The sequence below is a fragment of the Pseudochaenichthys georgianus genome, chromosome 15 (assembly GCF_902827115.2).
Source record: "Pseudochaenichthys georgianus chromosome 15, fPseGeo1.2, whole genome shotgun sequence".
In the NCBI taxonomy this organism is placed as follows: Eukaryota; Metazoa; Chordata; class Actinopteri; order Perciformes; family Channichthyidae; genus Pseudochaenichthys; species Pseudochaenichthys georgianus.
Window position 1 is genome coordinate 18,218,846 of NC_047517.1, and position 27,355 is coordinate 18,246,200.

The window sequence follows — 27,355 nt, forward strand, 5'->3', positions numbered from 1 at the left end:
TCCCCAGCTATCGTTGGGACTACAACATCCACCTTGCTTTACAAACCCCGTGATTAGTCATTGGATGTTGGAGTGGCAGTGCGACGAGGTTATGCTGAGCGTCAAACAGCTCTATGAAATGTAATGGAACCATGGCAGACTTTCCAAAACTGGAATTGGACGGGTCCAGCCCCCGGGTCCCCCCCCCCCAGAACTACACATGCTGGCTATTGTGTGTTTCGCAACATGTTCTATGGCACGTCTCTTTATAAGATGTTTTCGTATTTCCCACAATTAGAAGTTGCCAGTATTAAACTGTATACACCCTGGAGGTTTAGGGGATACGAAACACTGGTGTTATCAAATTTAAAACATATAATTAATAAATGGGTGAATTAATATACCCACATGACACCTAAGGTCAGAAGAGCTTTATTTAACAGCTGGTCTTATGTCTGTGACCCCTCCTGTTGTTCATTGATAAGCCTGAAACATGCACTTGTCAAGGTTCAGAGGCAAATTTTGCAAATATGGCAGTAGCCATCGATCATCATAAGATAAGATAAGATATACTTTATTGATCCCAAGTTGGGAAATGTTTTTGTTACAGCAGCATAGTACTTTGTTCTACTCCACTACAATTCAGAGGTTAACCTGGTATTTTTACTGCACTACATTTATTTTAGTTACTTTGCAGATTCTGATTAATGATGTGAAATATAAACAACCCTTAATATTTTTGGACGTCCTGCACTAAACTGTTTTATTGTAGAGATCACTACAATATCTTCTTTCATTTCATTTCATTTCATTTGTATTTGTCCCACTCATAGTACGCAAAACCAAATGTACAACAATTGCCATAAAACATGACTCCACCATTGAGCGAAAAGGAGCAGGGAGAAGAATAACATCTTATGTGACCTGCCCCTTTCTAAAAAAACAAATAAATACAAATAGATGGTCTGCCCTTCATAATAATAATTTTTTTTTTTTCCACAGCCAAACATAACAGTATCTTAGGATACTAAGAGAAACACACAAAAAAAAAACTTATTTCCCACTTGACGGTTAACGGAAAGAAACAAAACATCACATGTATAAGGAGAAGAAAAGTGCAACACCCTCATCTGAGTCCTACTGGAGAAGAAGGTGGAAAGCGACACATGATGATGATAATAATAACAATAACAACAATAACAATGGCAATGGGACCCGCAAATACAGAGGAGACATCACATCAAATACATCAAAAACATGAAAGACCAGAGTACATAGACTTATTCACATTCTGCTTCATATAGTCCCATCTTTCTTAATTTATACAACTTCTTTAACTGAAAAATACATATACAATTCTTTAGATCGTTGTGTTGAGAATTCCACAATTGTACACCAACTACCGAAATACACATTTGTTTAAGAGTAGTCCTTGCATATGGATGCTTACAATTTAATTTCCTTCTGTGGTCTTCCTTGTCTGATCCAAAAACAAACAACTGTTGTAGATATGCTGGTAACATTCTGCTTTTTGCCCTGTGCATTATTGATAATGTCTGCAGCTCAGCTATGTCTTTGAGTTTCAAGAGTCCTGACTTAAAAAACAGTCTGTTGGTGTGTTCTCTTGAGTCAGCTTTATGAATTATTCGTACTGCCCTTTTCTGTAATATTGACAATGGCTTTATGTTGCTCATATACGTGTTGCCCCACACTTCTATACAATAAATGAAAAATGGCAAAATTAGTGAACAGTACAACATCCTCAATGCCTTGTAATCTAGCAAATACTTTGCCTTGTTTAGAACAGAAATATTCCTAGACACTTTGGTTTTAACATGTGCTATGTGTGATTTCCATGTCAGGTTTTCATCCAGCGTCACACCAAAGAATCGAAATTCAGAAACCCTTTCAATAAAAACTCCATCAATGGACAGTGAAATGTTTTCATCTTTTTTTCTATTGGCAAAAACCATAAACTTCGTTAACTTATTTTCGTCAAACCATCTTTTAAGTTTGACCATTTCATGTCCAATACACTTTGCTAAAATGTTTAAATCATCTCCTGAACAAAATAAATTTGTCGTCTGCAAACAACACAAATTGCAATAATGTTGACGTTTCACATATGTCATTGATGTACAAAATAAAAAGTTTGGGCCCTAAAACCGAGCCCTGCGGGACACCACATTCTATGTTCATACACTCCGATGTACTACCAGCAAATTCTACATATTGTTGTCTGTTATCTAAATAACTTTTCAACCAATATAGAACTACTCCTCTCACTCCGTATCTATGTAATTTCGAAATTAATAGGTAATGGTCTATGGTGTCAAATGCCTTTTTTAAGTCAATAAATACACCTATTGTGTATTTATTTCTTTTTATAGCTGTTGTAATTTCTTCTGTTTTCATTAAAGCTAAAGCTGTAGATCGATTTTTCCTAAATCCATACTGACTCTCACTCAATAATTCTTTTTTTTCAATAAAATTATCAAATTTTTGGACAAACAATTTCTCAAGGACCTTTGAAAATTGTGAAAGCAAGGACACTGGTCTGTAGTTGGTAAATTGGCTTTTGTCCCCCGTTTTAAAAAGTGGGATAACTTTAGCTATTTTCATGCTATCTGGGAAAATAGCTGTCTGAAATGAAAGATTAAAGAGTTTACGAAATGAAAGACAATACTGTTCTTATTACGATAATATATATACTATTATTAATGGGAAATCATGTCATTCATGACAATATGCCCGCTGTATTTATAAATCATGGTTTATTACAACTTTCCATGCTCACTTCCGATGTTACACGACCGCTCCGAACTAGTGATGTGTCGGTCGCGAACGAGCCGGCTCTCGCCCGCGAACGAGCCGTTTTTTGGAGATGGGTCTGGCTGCAGACCGCAGCAAGGAGGCGGATCCTATAGGGGCGTTTCCTAACTTTTTTTATCCAATAGCAACTTAAGGGATTCCAGCCGCTTTTATAAATCCTCGCAGAAGAAGTCATTCGTTCTAGTGATGGGAATTCCGGCTCTTCTTGGTGAGCCGGATCATTTGGCTCACCAAGAAGAGCCGGCTCTTTCGGCTCCCAAAGGGCTCTTCAGTTTACCACATATTATACCTTTTAATTAAATCAAATGTAGCCCTGTTTTGACTAATGATTTATATGTGTACACCAGGGTTTCCGTTAGCCGGTAATTACCGGTTTTTAGCTGGTAAAATTTATTAAAAACCGGTAAATTCAAAACCTGCCGGTCAAAATGTCTGGTAATAATTAGGGAGGCTCTGATCAATCGGCCGCCGGTCATTATCGGCCGATATTCACTCTTAATAGTTTGATCGGTGCTCTCTATAAAGGCCGATCAGGAGAGCTGGATCTGATCGATATGGACATAAACGCGAGTGAAGTGTAACCGGACGCGAGAGAGAGAGATCAGATCAGCTGCTGAGTCAGACCGAGACACGCAGCTCTGTATAATCGTGGTTCTACAAGCAAGTCAATGCATTCATTGGGTGGTATCAGAGAGTTACGGGTCTGTAAATGCAATGAAAACAATTGGCCACAGCAAATCATTTATATTAAACATGTAATTTTTACTTTTGAATACTTCAGTACAAAGGATGTATTGAATAATTTAAGTGATATATGTATACACATATAAATCATTAGTCAAAACAGGGCTACATTTGATTTAATTAAAAGGTATAATATGTGGTAAACTGAAGAGCCGTTTGGGAGCTGGCTCTTCTTGGTGAGCCGAGCCAAATGATCCGGCTCACCAAGAAGAGCCGGAATTCCCATCACTACTCCGAACAAAACAGCTTTCGCCGGTTAGTGACGTCACGCACGTCACGAGTAGAACACCTGTTGAATAATACACTACATCTCTGGCTAATGTCGGACTCTGGAGACAGAATCGAGTGACAGTGAGTCGTCAAGACTCATTTGGCGGAGATCCGATGCGGCAACAGAACACAGACTGGGATACATTTGACTTTAATTCATAGATTCTCAATAAATAGTAAATCAATAATAATACATCGTAATGTAGCAGGCAAACTTGGCTCAGGCAACAGAACAGAGACTGGTATATACATTTGACTAAAATTCATAGAGATTCTCAAAAAATAGTAAATAAATAATAATGACTCTGCTGAAAAAACCCAGCTTAGACAGATGTAGCTGGTCAGGCTGTTGTAAATTGACCAGCCAGTAGATATTAGGCTGCAATGGTTGGCTGGAGAGGGGTTTTGGACACTTCAGCTGGCCAGGATGGCTGGTTTATCCATCTATCACCAGCTTATGTTTAATAATAGTATTAAATATACCCTGCTGGGAGCTTACCAGGATTCCAGGTGACCAGCATACATTAAATACTGGTATGATTATTTAAACAAGAGAACATAAATATATTGCAAAGATTCATTGTGTCATGTATTCTGGTATCTACCAAAATAAAGACATTGTATAGTGTTCATAATAGTATTTTAATTTAATAAATAGCTAGTTAATATAATAAAATACACAGTATCAATACAATAATTACACAAATAACAACCAACCTGCAAATCAACCTACACATCAAAATAAATATTATCTAAAACCGGTGCATTTGATTTAAAAATAAAAGTAATACATAGAATTCAATATTTAAATGGTAATAAAAACCGTAACACTATGTATGATAAGAACAATGTATGTATGATGTTCATGTCTATAATGTTTCCCGTTGTGTAGCGTCCAGCCTTTCCCAATCTGGTCTGCACTTCTGTCTGTTGAAGCCACTTCTTGAAGCAAACTGAAAAGAAATGTACAGATATAAGTACACTGTAGAAAGAAAACTTGACATTTACGTTAACATTTGGGCTGCTGTGGTTGCCAGAACCGTTAAAGTATAATACATTACAAATTACAGTTGGTTGGCATAGAGTCTAGACGTTACAGTCAACAATTGCTTATGGTGAATTACAATGGCAAAAACAAATAGAGCTAGTGTACACGGTGCAGCTGTATTATCTGGGAAATAGAAGAATCGGATCAGGATTCGGTATTGGCAGACAATCAATATCAAATTAATCGGATCATTATTAGCATCTGATCACCTTTGTCGACTTGCAGCCTAAATACAAAGATAACTCCACTCCTCTCCTACCACTCTTACCTCTAATAAGCCTTGGTAGAACTAGTGTCCGAGTCATAGGGTACAGAGGCCTGTACTACGAAGCCGGTTCAACCTAACCTGGATATGTTTGAGTTAGCCGGTTGGCCTAATCCAAAACATACGTGCTCTCGCTAAGCGGTCCTACGACGCGGGTTATCAAGTGGATCGCTCAAGCCAGCCGTGTCCTATCTAGTTAGGTGCGCGTTCACATGAAAGGGGTGGTATCTGGAGCATTCGACCAATCAAAAACATGGAGAAGCGTACTGACAGCGCAGCGTCATACTTCCTGAATGAAAAGTGAACTATAATATTAGTCAAATATGAAGAAGTTAAACTTTAAACATCCATGACTTAAACACTTTATCCAGGATAAAAGCCACAGAGCTGCACCTGCAAGATGAATACAGCTGGTAACAGAACAAGTGTTTGAATGCGCACATTAACAGGTTTATGATATCACTGCCGCGTCTAAAACACGATCTGACTTTAATTACATTTGACTCGAGTGTTTCGTCAACTTAATGTGTTGCTTAAAATAATACTTCTGCATACAGTCTGTGACACTGAGTGTTGCACGGCCAGATACGGCTCAGCTGACTCAGATCAGGAGATATGTGATACATTATGATGTGATATGCCGCGGACTGTACTGTTACTCTGATCCGGTTACTGATGTTGTGGCAGATATTTAAGTAAGCTTTCTTAACGCTAATGTTATAAAAGTCAGATTGCTCTGAAGATGGAGGTGATATTCTATTAATTTTCACGTTCACACAGTCTGTGATTTTTGCCGGCCGTCTTTCCTGCAACGGCAGCTTTTCTGTATTTCCTTTCTCCTGTAATATGACTTGATCGCTTTAAACTCTGCACACTGAGCTCTGATTGCTCAGCAGGCAGTGCTTTCACTGAGTTGAGCTCTTAGCCTGCAACCTAACCTGCTCCGGGGCAGGTTAGCCGTTCAGCATAAGTTACCATGGAGATCTAGCCCGCTAAAAAGAGAACCAGCTTCGTAGGACCGGAAAGCCGGAGTTTTCCCTGAAGTTAGCCGCTAAGAGAACATCCTGCTTCGTAGTACAGGCCTCAGGACTGACTGAAGACATGTGGAACAGAGGACAGGCATGGTTCCATGTACAGGAAACTGGAACTTTGAACAGGTGTTTTCATCTTTTCTGCCTGAAGATTCACAAGTTCTTGATCAGGTGTTTGATGTGGGCTGGCATGATCCTTTCTGCAGCGATAAATAAAGAAAACAAAGAAAACATTTTTAATAATGGTAATGATGGTAACAACAATAATATTAGTATAATTATGTATATAGCACTTACACAATTGCAAAGTGATTCTCACAACAAAAATAAAGAACAAAACAATATCAACAATAAAAATTGTCTCAACAATAAATTGTAAATTATTACAGGAATGTTGAGACAAATAAATGTTTTTTCAGTCTTTACAATGCACTGTTGGAAATGACCTTCCAAAGGCTAAATTCAAACTCAATACCATAAATAACTGGGTACCAAAGTGCTTTACCTGATAGAACACGCTCCACACGGAGCAGCAACCATCCGGCTGGGCCTTTTGCTGCATATCATCTCCTCCCTCTCTCTCTCTCTCTCTGGTGTTAGGTTCCAGTAGATCTCTACTATCCAATAAAACAGAAATTCCCCAAAAAATCATATTAAAAAAAGTTAAAAACAATGACTTGCTGTTGGCATTGAAATGGATTAGAATCTCACCTTTTTCCTGGATGTCAGGAAGGCCATGGAGTCGTTCCCTTCAAGTCCGCAACCAGTCATAGGAGTTCAAATGCAAAGCCTGAATGATGACAAGAGCGAGAGACTTACATTTTACAATTTATATTTTTAATTCATACCAGAGCAGTGTGTACAGGCCCTGTACGACATGCAAAGAACAGATCAAATTCCCTGACAGACTCACACACTTTGGTGATGTCCTCATCTGATAATGTTTCATTTTTTTAGCAGAAAAGTAACATTACTCAAAGTATATGTCAGACCCAACTCATTTACAGTATGTTTTGCATCTCCTCAATAATGGTCTGTATAGTTGAGTAGAAAAAAACTGTCCCTACAATTTCAGGTAGATTAACACACATTTGTAAGAAAAGTTTACAATGAAGCACAAAATCCCTCTTTGTATTAAGCGAGCTGCCACAGAAAGTGCAGCTTAACATGCTAACCTTTGGTGAGCTACAGTAAAGCTAACTTCATACTCAACACAAAACCTTTAACGTGCAGTAAATTGACGATTTTAAACACAACATAACTCTCTATACTTGTAAGATAACGTTTAGTTAACTTACCCTTAAATAACTACATCACGATTTTCAGTGGAAACACAAACTGCAGAAAACGTTAGCTGCTAACTGTTGTTATCTAAGACAGCTAGCTCTTAAGGGAAGTAACATAGCCTCATGGCAAACGTAAGGTTGAGTTAACCTAACGTTGTAAGAAAGCAAAACGAACCTTCGAGAAAGCGTTTACTCTCTCTCCTTAGCGGGCATTGTTGATTGTTCGAAACACGATCTCTCGATGTGCTGCCCAGTGCCCACACATGGTACCTGGTCTAGCAAACGTCCGCCTCGTACGACGCACTTGTTTTGTCCATATACGCAACATTTGATCATTTTTTGGCCCCAAAAACATCCCATAACCAGATGTTGAGACGGCCCCACATCCCCATACAACATATCGCTTGCCAATTATTCTTGGCGCCTTATTGCTGTGCATCCTTTGTCATAATATTTGGCCCTTCAATGCATTCAAACGGGACTGAGCTCAGCTGTGTTCTACTCATGACGTCACCGCCGGAAATGGCTGAAGTTGATGTTTCCGGCGCAACGAACGATTGTTAATAACTGACAACATTTGTATGCTGTTATGATCGTGATTTATTAAAAATAGATCAATAATAAAAAAATCATATGGCACATTTCACAATACAAATGCAACCTCTATCATATACTAAGCCCACTAACAGGTGCTAAAAGAATTTCGTAAGCTCTTTAAAGATGTAGCTTAGCGGTTTAATTATGCAGTCAATAGTCGTTTTCACTATTGTCATGTCGATCCCATCCATCCATCTTCTCCTGCTTATCCGTGGTCGGGTCGCGGGGGTAGCAGTTCCAGCAGAGAGCCCCAAATTTTCTTTTCCCTGGCGACATCAACCAGCTCTGACTGGGGGATCCCAAGGCGCTCCCAGGCCAGCGAAGAGATATAATCCCTCCACCTGGTCTTAGGTCTACTCCTTGGTCTCTTCCCAGCTGGATGTGCCTGGAAAACCTCCCTAGGGAGGCGCCCAGGTGGCATCCTAACTAGGTGCCCGAACCACCTCAACTGGCTCCTTTCGACGCGAAGGAGGGGCGGCTCAACTCCGAGTCCCTCCCTGATGACCGAACTTCTCACCTTATCCCTAAGGGAGACACCAGCCACCCTGCGGAGAAAACCCGTCGATCCCATCGATTCTTGATATTTTCTATTCTATATTTCTATCATGCCTTCTACTTTTCCCCTCAGTATGTAGGCTACTCTTAATATTTAAATGTTTTCATCAAATAAAACATATTCAACAACAAAATTCAATAACATGCTTTAACCACTAGGCGGTGCGGGTTAAAAAAACAGTGGTGTAGTTAATAAAACATAATAATATCAAACATAATATGACTATTAATTTTATTGTGAAATGAAAACAGAACGGTAAAGGAAAATACAGTTTCAGTCTCTCGATTTGAAGCTTATGCATTGTACCATGAACCTGTATAGACCTGTAACAGTCAACTGCAAGGTGGTAGTAAATAATATCTTTAAAAACTACAAAAAAATTCCTTTATATCAGATGTGCACCTACCAATCTACCAATTGGATTAAATATAAAAGTCAGCCGAATTAGTGTTGATACTGCAAGGAGACGTATTGTGTGAACAGAAATGGAAGATGTTGTTTAATTGTCACGTATTTAGTTTTGGCGGCATTTCTTACAGTTTGTCAAAAGGTCTTCTGATCAGGGCTCTATAAATAAATATCTACGGCAGATATGTAATATTTAATGCAGCCGAACCGTGTATTACAATGCCGTTATGTGATGACTTCCAAAGAGAAAAGCAAGAACACTCGGAATAAAGTATTATTTTCATAAATGTAATATCGCTAAAACACCATATCCCGACATGCATAAAACAATCGATGTTTTAGCCTATCAAAACCTCTGAAAAAAGAAAGGTGTCCCTCAGAATCGAAAGAGAAAAACCTATGGGAAAAACACAAAAGCATTGTACACAATTTAAACCAATAAATTACGTATAATTAACAAGGATAAACTGATGTTTTTTAGTTGAGTACTGCAGATATCACTGTTAAATCATTTGATCATTGGTTTTATTATGAAAACGTCGAAACCGGAAATACTGTTTTCAACCCGTGACTTTACATGGAGGCTGCCGCATACCTCAAATCATCTTCGTAATATCTATCAAACTATAGATCCTACATATCGACGGACGTGGATTTTAAAAGTACAATATACACTTCTCGCTAGAAATCTAATCAAAAAGCGTTTTAATGGCCAAACTATCCTACAATTTAGGATTTTACAGAGAGGGTTATTTGTGAATAAACGACCATCTGTAACGTTAGCATTCAACGGGAGCACTCGAGGGCGAAAACTTTCAAACGTAATTATAGGACGTATTAAGCGCTTGAACAAACGACATATTTGGTCGTAATAAGGGCCTGAACAATCGGCCCATTTGGTCGTATGAGTTGGTGGACTTGTTGAGCAAAGTCTATGTTTCAGCCCCAGCTGGGTTGGGGAGCTGCTGCTGTCTCAGGCTTGATCAACTTTTTAGGAGAAATCAACAGAGGTCTCATTGAAGGTCAGACTGTCAAAGGGTGACCACAGACCTGCTGAGGTACAGTTTTCCCTGCTCAGTCTTCCTCAAATCATCTTGGAAGAAGGATGTGGAGTTTGAGCAGGAGAATGAAAGCCTCAGCATGTCATTGATATCATTTATATTGACCTTCTTTGTACATCAATGTGATTTAGTAAACTTGGTTCAGACAACGGTGCTTGATGGTCAGCTTGGAGCGTTTCCTATCATTACTGTTTATCTGATTATGCAAGGTTGCTGCGTTTTCTGTGTTTCCCCCCTGAGAGTGAATAAGACACACCGCTGCAGATGAACTCTGCAGACACAAACCTTGGCTGGCTATTCAGTATGAGTTGGCTGTAGTAAGCATTGTGTTAGCAAAGTGGACTAAACTTGCATGCGATTAGGCTGTCAACATCTGAAAATATAGTGAGCGGCAGACAGATGCACATTGGCATGCAAATACTGTACTGACATTTAAAGCTGGCTTAACATAAATGAGAGAAGAGAATGGATCGAAGAGGAGCTTTGGCCTCCCTGCTGCACATCTACTGAGGGTAATGGACAAGTTGGACCCCTCAGAACCTTTAGGGATGAAATGATTATTCCCCTGCATCAGACTTCATGGACAAATGGGACTGAGGGTCGATTAAGTTCTGAGGGGGACGTGGTGTTGATCTCATAAAGGGCATCAGGAGATGTATGGCCTCTTACAAGATAATTTAAACCACTTAATGGAGGATGGGAATTAATGGCTGCCATAGAGTAGAGTCAATTATATGGATATTTTCATAACATATTGTGTATAATTCATGGCCTAATGGCACAGACACCAATCCCAATCAGGCCCTCTGCTTTTGTTTTGGTTATAGCCTGATTTAAATGAGATTATTGACTCTGTATATTGGGGTATAGAATAAGTTGCTGTCTCCGCACAGTGATATAGATGTGTTGTCATTGCCTGCCATTGTGGGGTGGCACAGTCTTGATGGCGTTGGCTCTTGTTAATTTGTATTAATGTCAGATAATTTAGAGTTGCGATGGATGTATGGGCACGCCTTGTGCTCTCAGGCAAAAAATTGGATTCATTAAGAAGACGGAGGACCTGGTTAGGATTTTTGGCCCCGTGGTTTCAGGTCACTGAGTAATGTGAAGAGATGGAGGGGGTCTTGGCCTGGAGGATGGGGGGAGCTGGTCAGAGATAGAGTGGAGGCAACAACACCCCCACACAGGAGCACATCACTCACACTGACACATCCCTCATCGGATTCGCTGTTTTCGCCCCTCAGCTCTTTTACAGCTGGGACAGACTGTGCTTGTGACTGAGCGCAATGAAGTCACATGGCAGTCTTGGGACCACTGTGAGGAAGACATTTTATGGCTTTAGGTTATTCTGCCTGCGTACATATCCATCAGTGTTATTGTCTGTTGGTGTTAATTAAATGTGTGAACAATGTGCACAGGTTCACATGAAAAGGCAATCAGTACTAGGGATGCCAGCGATTATTCGATTATTCGAATATTCGTTACAGTCTCCATAATCGAATATTATTTATAAAAATCAATTTTATTTATTTTTTTTTTTTTTATTAATTATGTATTTTTTTTTTTTCTGGCTTAGTTTCAACCAAAATGGGCTGGGGGTCGAATAATCGATTATTATTCGCCAGGGCTGCCGAATAATCGATTTTGATCATGGTCAGTTTCTGGCAACCCTAATCAGTACTACTATAACTTTCATAATTACATAAAGACAGCGCACACTCACTCATGCAGACATTTGACTCAGATGAGTGTGAGAGAAATTGCTTGGATATCAAAAACGGCAGTCTCAAACAAGAGCGACTGGATGTCAGTTTCCACATTTTTCATTGAAAAATGTACATGAATTGTCAAATGACAGTCAGAATTGTTTAGATGTTTTAAGGGTCCCTCCCCAATCTGCACTTGCCACCAGAGGCATCAAAAACTGCTTATTTAAATGAAAAATGTACTATGAAAAAGATGTGTGTGAATGAACGATATGCTGTGCGAGAGGATAAATGGAAAGACTACTTCAGAGTATCAAAATGTTTAGTTTCTTTTCTTTTTATCCCACACACATGAACACACACACAGTACATGCAAACACATTGGCAGTGCAGACTTTGTGGGAGGCCCTGAGCCTTGGTTCAGCTTCTGACCTCAGCACCACTCCGCTCAGCAGTTAGAGGCCATTAAATCATGGGTCTGTTTGATGTGCAAGATGCGTGCAACAGGATGTGAGGGAGAAAAAACAGCAAGCGGCCCTTTTTTATTTTTGTTTAGAATGTTCAGCCATTTTCAGCATACGTGTCCATGTGTTGATGAAGCACACATTTTACTTTTTGAATTTAAGAACTTCAATTCTGTGTTAAACCTATAGAACTAAATGTTGCCAAACAGCAACTTCTTCTGTTCAGTATTTTATAATTTATTTTGATAGTTACTTAACACATTGATGATTATTTGTTTTCCCTTTTTTGTTTTAAATCCAAGCAACTTTTTCTAATTTGGTTTTTTAAAGTGCCATTGACGAGCATTACTAATCATGTTGATAAACTAAATCAAACTCATATGTGTCCTCACTGTATCAATATAGTGGCTTAACCTTATGCTGTGAGCATTTGCACGGTTCTGAGGGCAATCAAGCTAAACAGCTGACCTTCTCTTGGTACTGTTTTTGCCCATAATTCCTGCCGTCCCTGCTTCGATTGCCCTGTAATGAATGCCAGGGGGTCTCTCCTGAGCTAAGCATCCTCATTGTGGACAGGTTGCCCATCAGTGTCCCTGATGACTTGCTATGTTCTGCGGGCACTGATAAGCATCCATTTTTCATCTCTTGATATGCGTAAACTGAGTCTGACCTTAACTCGCTGACCTCCCTAATCAGTCATAGGGTCACAAGGCTTGTGCTCGTTTTGATCACACTAATGGTGCTGACGGAGAAGAAGCATGCCCAGCTATTGGCAACACCGAGGTCATCCAGAGGCGCTTTGATACGAGAATCTATAGGAATGCAAATGTGACCGGCTCCCTGAAAAGTACATTACAATAGGAATAACGGCAGCCTGAGGCAGACCATTAGTATTTTTCTCTGGGTTACATAAAAGACACATAATTAGCTTCTATGAGTGTCACACAGGAGACAAATGCATGTTGCATCTTGTGTTGTTTAAACATTTGTCTGACCTCAGTCAGAACATGAGATTGATTAAGGAATTGTTTAAAGGGACACACAGGGCTAGGGTCATGAGTGATAAGTGAGGTCACACCGCGCCGTCAGCAGTCTGGTTCATCAATTTTGCCTCATACTTGGTTTAGCCGAAGTGCACAAAGCTGCTCTGGTTAATGTATGATTTTCAGTGAGATCACAACAATAGAATGATCCTTCGACCATTAAGCTACATTTTCATTTATCACTGACAGAAAATGTGAGAGTTGTTTATTATAAATCTTTAGAACTTTAAAGTGGACAGCCAAGTCAGTCACTACAAAATCCATGCAAATAATTAACTTACTCATCAATAAAACATAAAAGATTGCTGTTCTAGTTAAATAAATTGCAGTGATCTCATCAGTACACTATGTTTATAGTCTTTCTGGCCCTGAAATATCACTTTAAGAGGTTCTAGCTATTCCTAGACATATGGACGCCCTGCTAAGCAATATAACACCATTTCATTTCTCAACATTTGTGGAGCCAACTGAGATCTCTGCTCACACATAATCTGCAAGGCCAATAATAGCAATAATAAAACTGTAGGTATTTTACTTTAGTTTACATTTCCTAACTTAAGATCACAGCACATTATGTGTTTTTGTTTAAAGCATACATAACAGAACATTTGACAAATGTTATCTGACAGGAAATTTGGTGCAAAAAAAAACCAAAACATTTCTTTCAATGTTTTATCACGTAGTGTTTTTTTTTTTTAACTCAAATAAGCTAGAACAAAAAGCTATTGACAGTGTTCATATGGAAACTATAACTATTGGGTATTCTAAAAGTAGACTGTCTGTTTATTTGAATTCAAAGTTAATGTGATATATATTTAGTGTAAAGGGTAAGTTAGTGTATACTTAAGGTTTGGATAGCGTATGCAGCTTTTAGCGGCTCTTCTTACTGTAATTAAAGCTTACGCTGTGTTAAGAGCTTGTGGGTGTGTAAAATGTTGTGGGTATGTGATATTTTTTGTGATACACACTGAACAAGTCTAACAGTATGTGCTTTTGTGTAGTATTATAGTCAGTGCTGGAATCTAGTGATTATAATCTTAAACGCATTAACTTTATGTTAGCTTTCACAAGATAGTCTGTTGGATGCATTTGTAAAACAAGCTAATAGGCTATTTCACTGCTCCTGTACCTTTCCATGGGCTCTTGCTCGGGTGAGCTGCAACCATGTCATTAAGTGTGCAGCCTGGAGCCCTAAGCAGTGTATATATACTCTGTCCTCTGCCGGGACAGGCATCCCCATCAGGGTCTGCCTGTACCAACCTCCATATGGTGCCTCGTCATTAGTTTTCTGTTGCCATGGTGCCTTGGAGGTTCATCAAACCCAAGTGTCCAATCTCTTCACAGCCTATTTCTACTCTTCTGTGACATTTCTCTCTCTGGCCAATCAGATAAGTCACACATGGCTTCACCACACAAAAGAACAACAGCAGCCTCAAGCACATGTTGCTTTGCAGACTGCCCTGAGTGGAAAACTGGGTTTCAAGAACGGTATCTCAGTTATTGTTGTTAAGAGTTCACTAAGTCTTGAAGGGGAGATTTGGTTTTAGGGCTATGAGCCAAGCCTTTGAGTTTAGATCAATGTGAGGATATATTTGTAGTAGGTTCTGTTTTTCCTCTCCAAGCATTTTAAGATGGTGTGTCTCGACATTCATTTGAGATATGAGTGAATGAAACCGGTCCCCTGTAGCCTTCTACTTTACTCCAGGGCAATTCACATTTGTACAAAGATAAAATTATCTTGAGTAGAAAAAAAAGGATTGAGCAATCACAGCAAAGCATTATGGGATAATAGTAATTGAACAGAATACAAAAAGTAGGATTTCAAATGGGGTTTGTTGTACTCAAGATAAGGAAGACCAAGGTTATTTTTGTCCACTTTTATTCTGTAATATGACCAATATTTTTCATATTCAAGTGTGTATGAAAAAAAGTCACTGGTTTCTTAAAAAGCTAAATACAATAAGCATTGGATCAAGGCACATACAAGACTGGCCAAAGGGCATACAATGCACTTTGGTTTTCAATTGTTAAGAACAGTTAACTTCAAATTGTGGTAACATAATAGTGTGTTCATTTGGAAAACAATACAAAATAATACTCATAACAAGGAGTTGCTGACACGGTTGTAATTCTAATGAAATCGAACATGTTTTCTCTTTTCGGCCTGGTGACTAGAATGACGTATGGTACATGGTACTAAAGAATGCCGCCATTGTCGTTTGGCCATTGTTGGCTTGTACAAATAGAGATGGTGGGGGGTCCTCTGTTTCAGCCTGTCCAGTCTACTTGTTTTGAGAAGCAGAGAGCTCCTTAAGGTCTGTGTGCTTTTTCTGACCTGTGCTGTGGTCTACAATCCTATCAAACACTGGACCCTGCTTGGGTTGCTTTGCTGTGTTTCCTCTTCTTGCAAAACAGAAAGAAAAATCACACACTGAACAAAGCAGAGAAATAAAGCATGGCACCTCATCTTTAGTTATTTGTTATCCATACCAGGTGAATACTAGAGCAGGACTCTTGGTCCTTATTATGTGGAGACAGCTACTGACTGCTCATTCTTTTCGAGGGCAACATGCCTGCTTTGCAAACTAGTTGATCAGCTGTGCCTTAGTTTACTTTGTCATTTTTTTGCCTTTTTGTTTTTCAGACAGCCACAAAGTTAAAAGAATGACCTGTGCTTATACTACAAGGTTTTCTAAGGTCTGATTGTTCAACACAGCAATGAAAACCCACTTTCACAGTTGACAAGTCATCATATCTCAGTAGAACACAGAGTTTCTTTTAGTTGGTCAATAACCTTAAGCAAAGGAAATACAGTACAAATTACTACAAATTCCTAAAATATAGAATTGCAGTTAGTTACAATACCCACTGATGGTTCAGTAATTGCCTGCAACTGGAACTTTCTTCGTCCTCATAAAATGTCCTTAAATATAAATTATATGGCAAATGTACAGAACATTGCTTCCTTAGTCTTATAGATCCAGTGTTTTGTAAAAGTCTTGCCACTCTGTTTGTCACGCACTCATCATGAATGGCCATGCGCAATATCATGAATGGGAATGGTCCGAATCTGGTATTCCACTGTCTCTGTAGCTCCTGTTGTTAATACTGTTCTCGTTATGTGGGCTTTTGTATAATGTCAGGCCATTAGGCGGGAAAATCGTGTGTATCACAAACTCCTCCTTGGACACCGGAAGGTGATTTATAGGTATCATTTGAAAAGAAGTCTCTCGTATTTCAAGGATGGAGTTGTCCTTCTTTGTGCCAGCCTCAGCATAGTCATCCTTTCTCCTCCGGCCTTTGTTGTAGGTGCAATTCCTGGAAAAAAGCGAACCGTTCCTGTGGACATACCAACACACCAGTGCCAACATGATTATTGCCAAAAGAGCCACAGCCCCTCCAATGATGGCAGCCAAAGGCAGACTGGAATTTTTGTACGGCTCTTTCTCCTGCTCCCTGTTTAAAGTTGTAGTCGGGTTGTATGATTTGTGAGAACCAGTCTCTGTCTCGATGCAAACTGGCGTCTCATCTGACAGGTAAATGTTGCTGGTCTCCATGGGAACCATACATATCCTATAGGAAGACTGTGGCTCCAGTGCCGTGAGCAGGTACTCCTTCCTCTCCCCCTGCACAATGGTCTCAGTGATGGAGCCAAAGGCAGGACTGTGTCCCAGCTTCAGCCAGCTGAGCCGTAGGGCGGTCATGGGCTGGGACACTCTCCATGATATGTGTATTGCATCTGCACTACTTGACTTCACACTGATGGTGATGATCTTTCTGCCCGAAGAAGTGGTAGTGCTGTGGTAATTCTTACCAAAGTCGGGCCTTTTTATTACAGGCCTTTTAGTCACAAACGAGGGCCACTGAGGCTGTGTGGGGCGTAGAGTGTTGGAGACTGTGCTTGTCTCGTAGGTGTGAATGATTTCTGAATCGGAGCAGTCAAACTGTTCTGTAGTTAGGTCTTTAATTGCCATGCCTTTGACCTTATCTGGACCCTGGCACATAAAGCCACGTACATTCACCTTGGATGGCAATGATCGCAGCCAGTCACGCACCCATTTCATCCTGCAAGTGCATTGCCAGGGGTTGTTGCGTAGCAGGAGCTGTGTGAGATTGTCCAGATCTTCAAAAACACCCTGTGGGAGGCTGCTCAGGTTGTTGCCAGACAGGTCCAGGCGATACAACTGCCTAAGGAAGGCAAAAGCCCCAGGCGGGACCCGATTAATGTGATTATCTTGTAGCTGCAGCTTCTCCAAACTGTTGCCTGGCAAGTTGGCAGGGGGCGATGTCAAGGAGTTCCTCATTAGCGAGAGCTCGGTCAGATTGACCAGGTTGATCAGAGCCATCTCCCCAATCCCACGGTTGTTGAGCAAGTTACCATCCAGGATTAGTCGCTTTAGGTTGATGAGATCTTGCAACGACTGCTCTGAGATGGAGGAGATGCGGTTGTCATCAAAGCGCAGCTCCTCAATGCTCATGGGTAGGCCTGAAGGGATGGTGCTCAGGTGGTTTCTTGAGAGAAAAAGCAGTCTGAGGTAACTACTGTCCCTGAAGGCCCCTTCCTCAATGCTGACTGCAGACACCGAGTTATCATCCAGGTGTAGTTCCTCAATGTAGGGAATTTGAGCTAAAGTGGAATGGGTAATCATCCGAACATTATTCTCCTGAAGGTGGAGCTCTTTTAACCCAAGAGGAAGGTTAGTGGGGAACTCATCCAGATTGTTGCCGTAAAGGTAAATCTTCTCCACATTTGTCAGCGTGCGGAGCTCTGCAGGAATGCCCGAACTCTTGATGCGATTGTTTTGGAGGAAGAGCACTGTAGCATCCTTGGGCATACCAGTTGGGATGGAAGTGAGGCCACGGTCATTGCAGTAGACGAAGGTCCCATCGCAGCGGCAGGCTGAGGGACACGAGGTGGAGGTCACCAGGGGGTTAGCAAGACCCAGCAGCAGCCCGACCCTGATGATGAAGAGGATAAAGGCCTTGCATTGAGGCACCATCTTGAAGCTGTGTTGCCTGGCAGTCTAATTACTCAAGGGCCCCTGGGGAGAAGACACAAGGGTACATTTAATACACAAGGCCTTTAAAGGAGAGCCAAATTCCTGTTCTCATAAATGCCGGGTGTTTGAAATGCTGCCCGCAGCACTTTCTAGATTAAATAACTGCTGAGAAAAATCTGTTTGAAATCCTCCTATTAAATGTATATTAATTGCTCATTAGGATTGCCAGAGAGCAACAATACAATTTCTTTTTTCCCCTTTAATAAACAGTTTTCTTCAGATCTGTCTGTCCATCTCATAAGAAGATAAGAAGTTAAAAAAAGTAACCTGCATTAGAAACAAAACTTCTATCAAAGAAATGTTTTAACTTCGGAACTTTGTGAGTTAAATCTCTGTGCCTCGGCTTGTTGGACCTGACTTGTGAAAGGTAATGGCATCCCGTAGTTGTTTTACACAGTTCTGTATCTCAAGGCTGCCTTTCATCGCTACTGACCACAAGAGTGAACAAAGTAAGGCTTTGTTGATGAACTGTTGTAGAACTGACATGCTCTTAAGTCCAGTTGGATCGTTACCAATTATTTTTTCCATTTAAATTCTCAGGTTTAACTTGCCGCTAACAAGGTAGGGAAGAGATATCTCTCCTCACAGAAAAGTGGTTTGAAAAAGATCCAAGAGAGATTTTTTTATTTTACTATTTTCAGAGGCCAAAACATAACATTTGGAAGCTTCATCTAACATTCCACAGTGCTATGTTAATGTTTTGTTATTGTAATTGTGTTATTTTATGAGTTTAAATTAACAAAAAAATAAAATGAAACAAACATAATTCATAGCCTGGAAATGAAAAACTGTTGAAAGGCAGAAGGTGCCAATTGGTTGTCTGTCTCTTTTTTCACTATCAATGTGTAGTTCCTTTTTTAATTAGGCTCATACTGAGTTATTGCTTTAATTATGCACTCCTGCCATGACCTCTCTTCCTGCACGTCTCATAACAAATGGTGGCCTGGTCAGTGAAGTGAAAAGAAGCAAAGCCATCCGTATTTGTCATACCTGATTTATACGATGGGGTAAATCCTTTCCAGCCAACAAAAATCCAATCAAGCTTTCCTCTTGAATTTGCTCTTATCCTATCTGAAAGGAAATGTTTGTCCAAAGGGGTTTCTGGTGATATCCTGACCAGGTCAGTGTTTGCTGAGCTGATCCTTGTTTGGACGATGACCTCCTCTGTGTAGTCAGAGGCTCATGCTTTCAATGCCTTTACCATGGCAGATAAGCCTGTAGAAAAAGCATCCCTTCTTACTGACAAAACATGTGCTCTCAGGTAATATTAAAAATCCTAATGGGTGTTGAGCTCAACAGCCATAACTGCAAAGGAGATTTTTTGAGTGTAGTAAAATGCTCCGGGTGTTGGAAGGAATGAGCTTCAGCACAGGCTCCTTTCTGCAATCAAGCCCAACAGGCATGATGAGTTGACCCAAAGCTGGTCTGAGCCATGCCAATCCTCTGTGCCACAGGCTCAATACAGGCCTTTTCACTCGTGTACTCCAGGTCTTCAGGTAACCCAGAATCCTCTGCTCCCTTGCCGAGCCTGTATACGCATTAATCCAGGGCTATGGTCCCTTTTTCTGAAGGAGATAGCCAATGTTCCCCTTTCCTCCTGGGCCCAGCCTCCCTCACGCATCTGCAGCTTGTCTTATTCTGTGCCCTCCTCACACCTGGGTGATGTTCTGAAAAAATCAGAGACAAACATATTTAGTGTCCACATTCAATCAGTTCAAAATAATTTTGACGATCATGCAATAAGTGTAATCTTTCAAGTGTTGATCAAACGCATTCATTTAACAGATTTGAGTTAGTTATACCTTATTTTCGCATTCTTTTATTCTTATGATCTGATACATTACTCTCTATGCCCCTGTACACTTTAAGCACTCACGACAGTCATTGATTTTCATATGAAACCTTAAGTGTTGATGCTGAGAGAAGAGAGATAAGGATTGGGTTTGATGCTGAACTCTGACCTCGCTCATATTGTGAATTTAAAATACCCTTTCTTCTGGCCTATAATTTAGCCAGTTGACCTTTTTACAGCCCTTTTACTTTGACAGAGCAAATTAATTTTTTTATGGACATTCAAGAAAAGAATGTCTATGCATACGAAAGACAACATTGATCTAGACCCCAACACAATGGCTCAGGTCAGGGTTGAGTCCCTGTGCCATTCTCAGTCCTGTTCAATCTAAGGCTGAACCTTTGGTGTTTAAGAAGAGAACTAGTCCTGAAATAAAAAAAAAGTTGTCATTGACAGTCAGATTCCACAAATAAGGGGACAGCGGATCTAGTCCGAGCTCACTGAATGACTTGCATTGTTAAAAGCACACATGACAAATGAGGCTCATTTAAATGTGGTATGGAGAAGAGCACATGTATCCCTGTCTAGCTCCTCCGTATGACCCCTTTGCCTCACCCCACCCTCTAAGAATGTCGTTTCTATTAGTAAAAATAGAATTTCCTTTTGCTAAAGAAAATGTTATGTTTCCTCTTAGAACACAATAGCCCTGCGTCCCTTCATGTCGTGTGACCATGCATGTGACCCTCTGGCTGCCACTGTTTGCTGTAAAACATGTAAAGGTAAATTAGGAACAAGGGGCCCGGCCGTTTAACAGTTGTAGCCCATGACAAGGAGAAGATTAGGAAATTGAGAGGCTTGAAACTTGATTACAACTCCTGAGATGCTGTGTAATAATAATGCCCCCCTTCCTTCTGTTCCATCTAAACACGGCCCCTTAGTCCAGTATTACATTAGTTAGATTAGAGTCTGAGGGAAAAGCACCAGATGTGACCTCTACTGACTTCTGAAATAAAGGAGTCTGACTGGGGGGGGAGATGAAATTCAGTAATGGAGTTTAGAAAATGGCGGGGTGATAGAAGGATATGTGATGTCTGTCTGCTGGAATGAACTTTTAATGTAGCACTTAGTCAAGCTATTTCAATTTTAAATAGCCCTTTTCACCTCATTTTGTAAAGTTCCCCTTCCTCTGAATATTGTTACATATGTAGTCTTGATATGAATCCTTGAATTCTTAGCATTACATAAAAGAAAGTAATTATAAATGCAATTCTTTCTTATCAATGGAGACCAGCAGGAACTATCTGCACTTGGAATAATAGGCATGTAGGATTGAGATACAGGATGATTCCCTGAATAAATAGCTATTATATTGCACATCATGTTCAGCTAGTTTAACTTTGGCCACTACAATTCTGTTACCTGCTGAGAAACCAGAATCTATCTCAGTGTCCAGTACAAAGGGCAAGGGACGTGGTTATTATCTAGTGTAAATATAGTCAGAAAGAGCTACAAAAAAAACTGTAGTCTGCTTTGAAACAAGCACATCATGCTTACTTTACGAGGGGCAGTCGGGCCTATGCTGGGCTGTTTCTTCCCCCTTCCCTTTTTTTACGCTCATCGGATTTCAGGAGAGTGGCCCCTCTCTTTTGTTCACTACAAGGCAAGCATGTGGACCTTGTAACCTCAACAGAGGTATTAAAGCAGTTTATTCAGGCAATTTAGAAATGCCTCTCCTTTACACAGTCCACACAAGCCTTTTCTCTTGCATTTACTAATAACGTACACCCACACGCATGTACGGACTCTCACACACGTTCACACAAATCATTTTGAGGGCAATGGAGGCTGAGTTAAACATTTTTAGTGATGGATGTCTTTCTCCATCGTTCTAATAAGCTCTGCCGGCCGACAGGAGATTTCTCCAGCAGTCAAAGTGGCTTCTGCTTCATTTAATCTGTACTGGCAAAGTTAAATTGAGCATCATGGTAAAATTGTGTGTACAGCTAGTTACCTTTCAGTGAAGAGCGTGGGAGGCTCACACAAAGCTGGACACTGATAGCCATTGTGAGCTCAACACGCATAAATGCACATCAGTCTGCAATAACAGAGCCCGAGACTTTGTGCCCCCTAGTCATACACTGCACAAGAAAGGCTTTGGAACAACTCAAATAGAAACAATTTCATGCCTGTCAAAAGTATTGCTGATTATAATGACTTTAGTAAAATACAGAATAATATTACACTGGCTGCATTTAGGAGGGAAAGTGCTGTAGAAGTAGTAATGGCTGACTGTTAAATTATTCATGAGCCCTGGAATTAATTTTGAACCACAGTAGAGCCCTCCATTGGGAAATCAATGTTGTTTGTATCTGCTGTTGATTATTCATTCTAATTCATAATGTAGTTTTGAATTATGATTGATTGCTCACAAAATTGTTATTTTGGGTGTACATTTATTTTCATATCTGGTTTTAACATATGTTGTTTCTGTGATGTGATTTGGCAAGTTGTTTTGATTTTAAGGACACACAATTCAAACTAGAAAGCATTTGTTATGGTTGTGTTATTATGCAAATAAACATTTGTATTCTGGCTGCTAAAGCGATCTTAATATGAAAGCAAAGCGAAGTTTCCAATTGTATTTTGTCATATAAAATAGTTTATTTCATGATTTTCTGCTGAAGGAACATTTTGTTTTTATTGTTTTTGTGCCATGTCTTCCCTTTGATTACATATTAGTAAGCTGCATGTCAGGACACCAGGCAGCAGCCTGCTGTGGTGCCGAGACACAATGGAACATTCATGATCAGATCTGAATTCACAAGACACCTTTCAGGCGAAGAGAAAATGGGCTCAAATCTGTGATAGCTTCACAGATTTGGTATGTGGCCTCCTGGTGCGGTCTTTAGATGGGTGGACCAGATGATACTTTTGCCGGTCCATTAGGAGCACAGAGAGGCCTGTGACGGACGGGGGTCTCTCTTTTGTAACAGGCTGAAAGGAGAGATCTGCAGCAGCTGCAGTGGTTTTTCCCCACATGGGGGTGGTAGGCACTGCAAGATGATGTGTGTGTGTGTCTGTATGTGACAGGCAAACACCAAAACACTGAATACTCATGTTTAGCTGCTCACAGGAGCCCATCTCAGCACAGGCCAGACACCTACAATACACACATTTGTTAACCTCCCTTCTGGCCCATCTACGGTTTTTCCTGAGTCATAGCGCTGGAAAAGATTTTCCCTGCAGTGTTTATGCTTTGCAGCAATGTTTATACCTTTTACTGTAATCCCCCATTTAACAATGTAAAACAATTTGACACTTAAAGTTTGGAATATTTGGTAAAAAGCACTGCTCAGTGGATAAATAAATTATGAAAAGATCTGCAGGCCTCCTCAGAGTACAGTGTCAAATCTGAAATATGTCTGGGTAGTTCTCAAAGTATTTTTTATCACTCTCTTCCCTAACAGTCATTCATATTTTATGATTTAACTTTTGTGGCAATAGAAGACTCTGTCTGTAGTGACCTGGTTAGTTGTTAATCTGCAATGTGAATTCCCTCTGAAAGCAATTGACTGGGGATTTTTGCCTCAGGCGGTATAGACAATTGGGTCTGTCCTCATGTCTACTATGTTTAACAGGCTATTTATTCCTTTTGTCTCTCAAACACCCTGACAACAAAGAGCTACAGATACATTGCCTGATAATTGAAGTCAAGTTTGCATTTATATATAGGCTGTGTGTAAAGCATGGCTGCCCTTATCATCTCAAAAGGTTATGTTAAATTGGATTTACTACTACTGGAGTTGACTATAACATATCCAGCTTAAATACAGTGCACGAGTATTGCATGCATTGGCCTGATGTTATAAATATCAAATTCATATGTACAGTGTATTTGAGTCATTATGATATAGTTTAACATTTGAATGTTAGTCGGCCATATGAGCAGGATGTATTAAATTGCGTGTATTTCTGGGTGCTGTTATTACGGCAGTCAGGTAGGCCTATGTGTTTTGCGGCATGCATTGTTAACGTTACAGTATGTTATGTGCATTAAATGAGCCGTTGCTTGTGTACAAACTGCTGCCTATGGAACATTTTAGGGGACTTTAACGACTGCGTCCCTACAAAATAAGCTCTCATAACGTTTTAATGTTCTTTTTAAGGGGACGTACCTATTATATTCAGACTAGTTGCAATTTAAAGCAGTATATTTTAATGCATAAAAGGGGTGCCCCGAGTGTTAGACAGTGGCGCTGGAGACGCATTTAGCGGACTTTCTGCAGCTGCCCCTTCATGTCTGACTCCGCGGGATCTGCACCGCAATTTCAGATTCACGCCGGGGAGTCTGCTCGAGCTGCAGCGCTGAGACTAGATCACACAGCCCCGCTAATCCTATCAAGTTTGCGTATTCGCCACTCTTTATCTCCCCCACTTGTTTGGGGGAAATTCTAAGCTGGAAATTAAAGATTTTAGACGCCGCTGTTGCTCTTTTTAAAGTGCTTTTTACATGTTGTGACCAATGTACTGAGGCGGAGTGTGGATGTGATCTAGAAATGTAGCGTGTCGAAACAAGAAACGCATCTGTCCAGGCAGAGTGGAAACACGGGAGAGCAGAAACAGAGATGTTCTGTTTATGTTTGCGGGCTCTGCTAGAATAAATAGGGAAGCAGCACAGGGTCGGAGCAGCAAGTTGCAGACATGAGAGGGACTTGAGATGACGAGACGGGTTAATCTGTCCAAGTCAGATTTCATCTGCCATACTGAGCAGAATGACTCGCAGTGCGTAAACTAGGGCTCAATTTGGTTGTTTGGAAGAAATGTGCACTCACGATTCTTTTATCGCTTAAAGCGTTGCTTCGCATCTATCACAACCCCATCACAGAAACCAAATAATGTTTCTCCTTGACCGAGTATTCAAAAGGACAACAAAAAAGAAAGAAAGAAGAGGGGGATAACTAATAAAGAGACAAGCAACTCCTTAGGATCCCGCATGACTTTGAATTCCATCTGCCAGAAAGAAGATCCAAAAAGATGAAAAGGATGCATTCCCAACAGGATTGTACCAGCAAATCACACTTACCTCTATAATCAACCAAAAAAAGGGAAAGTAACAGGTATCCTCTTAAATTGGGGTTCACAACGGGGAAAAAAATATAATCCAATCCAGGAGGATTTAAATTCAAATCCAAAAGAGCCCCTCTCACTTACAAGGCTAGAGCTATTTGGAGTTTATCTTTAGCAGCACTGCTCTGTTTACTGGTGCTCCCCACACACATACACAATCTGTAGGCTGTGCAAGGACGTAGGTGCACGGGTAGACCTCCTCACAAATGTGGAGTTGTGCTTGCTTCTAGCTTCAATAGAGCACTGATGTCATCTGGAGGCGGGGCCTGTCTCTCTCGCTCTCTCTGCCCCCCCCTCGCTCTGTTTGGGAGATGCACAAGAGGAAAATGCAGTGTTGGATGGATACACTAGGGGGAGTGGAGGAAAGGGGAAAGGCACTCGCATCCCTGTCAGATGTGTGCACATAAGAAGAGTGACTAGTCACTGGTTGGAAAGCAATGCGAACTGTCAGAAATATACAGTATGTGTCCTCGTGTTGGTGACAATGAGATTCAATCTATTGTAGTGTTTTATTTTAGGCAACATGTGGTTTTGTTAGCTCTAGTTAAATTATTGTATAATTCATGATTAGGTTTTTTTCATCAGGGCTTCATTACCGTTGTTATGATTTGTCAGTTGAATTATCCCAGGTGTTGCTTTTTATATTTAAATGTATTTTGTCAAAGAAGAAAATAAATGTTTTATAATTATCAACCTGTATTTTGCCCTAGCAAGTGTAATAATTCTATAAAATACATCTAAAACCTGTGCCTTTTACTGTGTGAAGCCAATATCAGACTAGCTCTTTAAAACAAATAATAAGAAGAGGCTTTGACACGTAATACATAATTGATGATGTTGTCACTAAACCAGAATAATTAAAAGCAATAATTATGCCGATTCCTAATTTATGATACACGGTTTGATGCTGCATATGCTTATGTGTGCATGTGGCTTAATATTTGTGTTATGCTACTCGATAGAGGATGGGAATGTGTTTGCTAAGACATACCTGAAGTGCCATTTTGCCTTGTGCCCCTAGTGCTGGGTGTTTGACCCTCCTTTGGTTTCAATGTTTAAATAAAGCCAAACAGTGGCCTGAAGGCCCAAAGTGGCAGTGAGTCAGCTGTTAGTCAAAGGGTTGTACATCAAATCTGACCCAGCCGACACTCTCTCCTGCCCTGCGTCATCTCCAGTGTCTCCCCCCAGCTACCTAACAGGGCAGACATTACAGGTCGGTGCATTGAGCCGCACTAAAGCAGCTCTGTTTCTGTTGTCGATGACAGTGGGTCAGTGATCAGATCTGCGTGTTGCTGTCTCAGTAATGTGATGTCTCTTCTCTTACTTGTCATACACTTCAATACTACCTTTTCTTAATGACCTCAAACCTATTATGCTATTTAGCTGCTAATGACCGGAGGTTCTGCATTCATTTTCAGTAAACAAACTGGTATGTTAGAGAGGTGTTATTTATTTGTTCTGGATAGCCCTAAACAGAAATTGTAAACAACAATTCATTTGTTTTGTAAAGACAGACTCTTTAAATAAAATGCCAATTATAAATGTGACTTCCTGACATACAACCAGAATGAAAACACGTTTATAGTGGTATTTTACTCTTGTTTTTTGCCCATGAGCTGATGTGGACCTCCTCTCCAGCCAATGGTTATTGCCTCATTAGGATTGTGCATACTACACTAAATTGAGTGTGTAAGTGTCTGACACCGCTGACATCTCATGCCCAGTTGTTTGCTAGGGCAAAGCTACTTCAACTTCAGCCTCACCATACCGTTCAACCATGATTGCCATCTTAACTTGAGTACCTAATTGAACGGGCATGCACTTAAGCTTGGAGCATCTGCCAAAACTAGACCTCCGGTGGAGTTTTTCACATGTGTTTGCTTTCCAACTGGAGTGGCTCTCACTTTTGGTTGAAACACAAGTGGATTTGTAGACAAATATAAATAATCTGCTGCAATGTTTCTACTGAGGCTTAATGTTTTGCTGCTTTGTTAATGAGCTTAACTATATCTTTTGAGTCCAGGTGTTGTATACCAAATGCTACGAGGTGAGAAAAGGTCAGTCTCGGACATCCTGACTTGATCCT

General features: G+C 40.3%; 2 protein-coding genes across 4 annotated transcripts in view; one reads left to right on the forward strand and one right to left on the reverse strand.

Moving 5' to 3' along the window:
• Positions 1–27,355, forward strand: part of macrod2 (mono-ADP ribosylhydrolase 2) — a 453,977-nt gene that overhangs the window by 66,641 nt on the left and 359,981 nt on the right. The window lies entirely within an intron of this gene.
• On the reverse strand, positions 15,153–25,482 carry flrt3 (fibronectin leucine rich transmembrane 3). Its single transcript, XM_034101037.1, has 3 exons — positions 25,226–25,482; positions 19,341–20,017; positions 15,153–18,332 (listed from the first exon to the last, which is right to left on the reverse strand). Exon 3 carries the CDS (start codon positions 18,288–18,290, stop codon positions 16,338–16,340), a length of 1,953 nt encoding a protein of 650 aa, XP_033956928.1. The 5' UTR covers positions 18,291–18,332; positions 19,341–20,017; positions 25,226–25,482; the 3' UTR covers positions 15,153–16,337.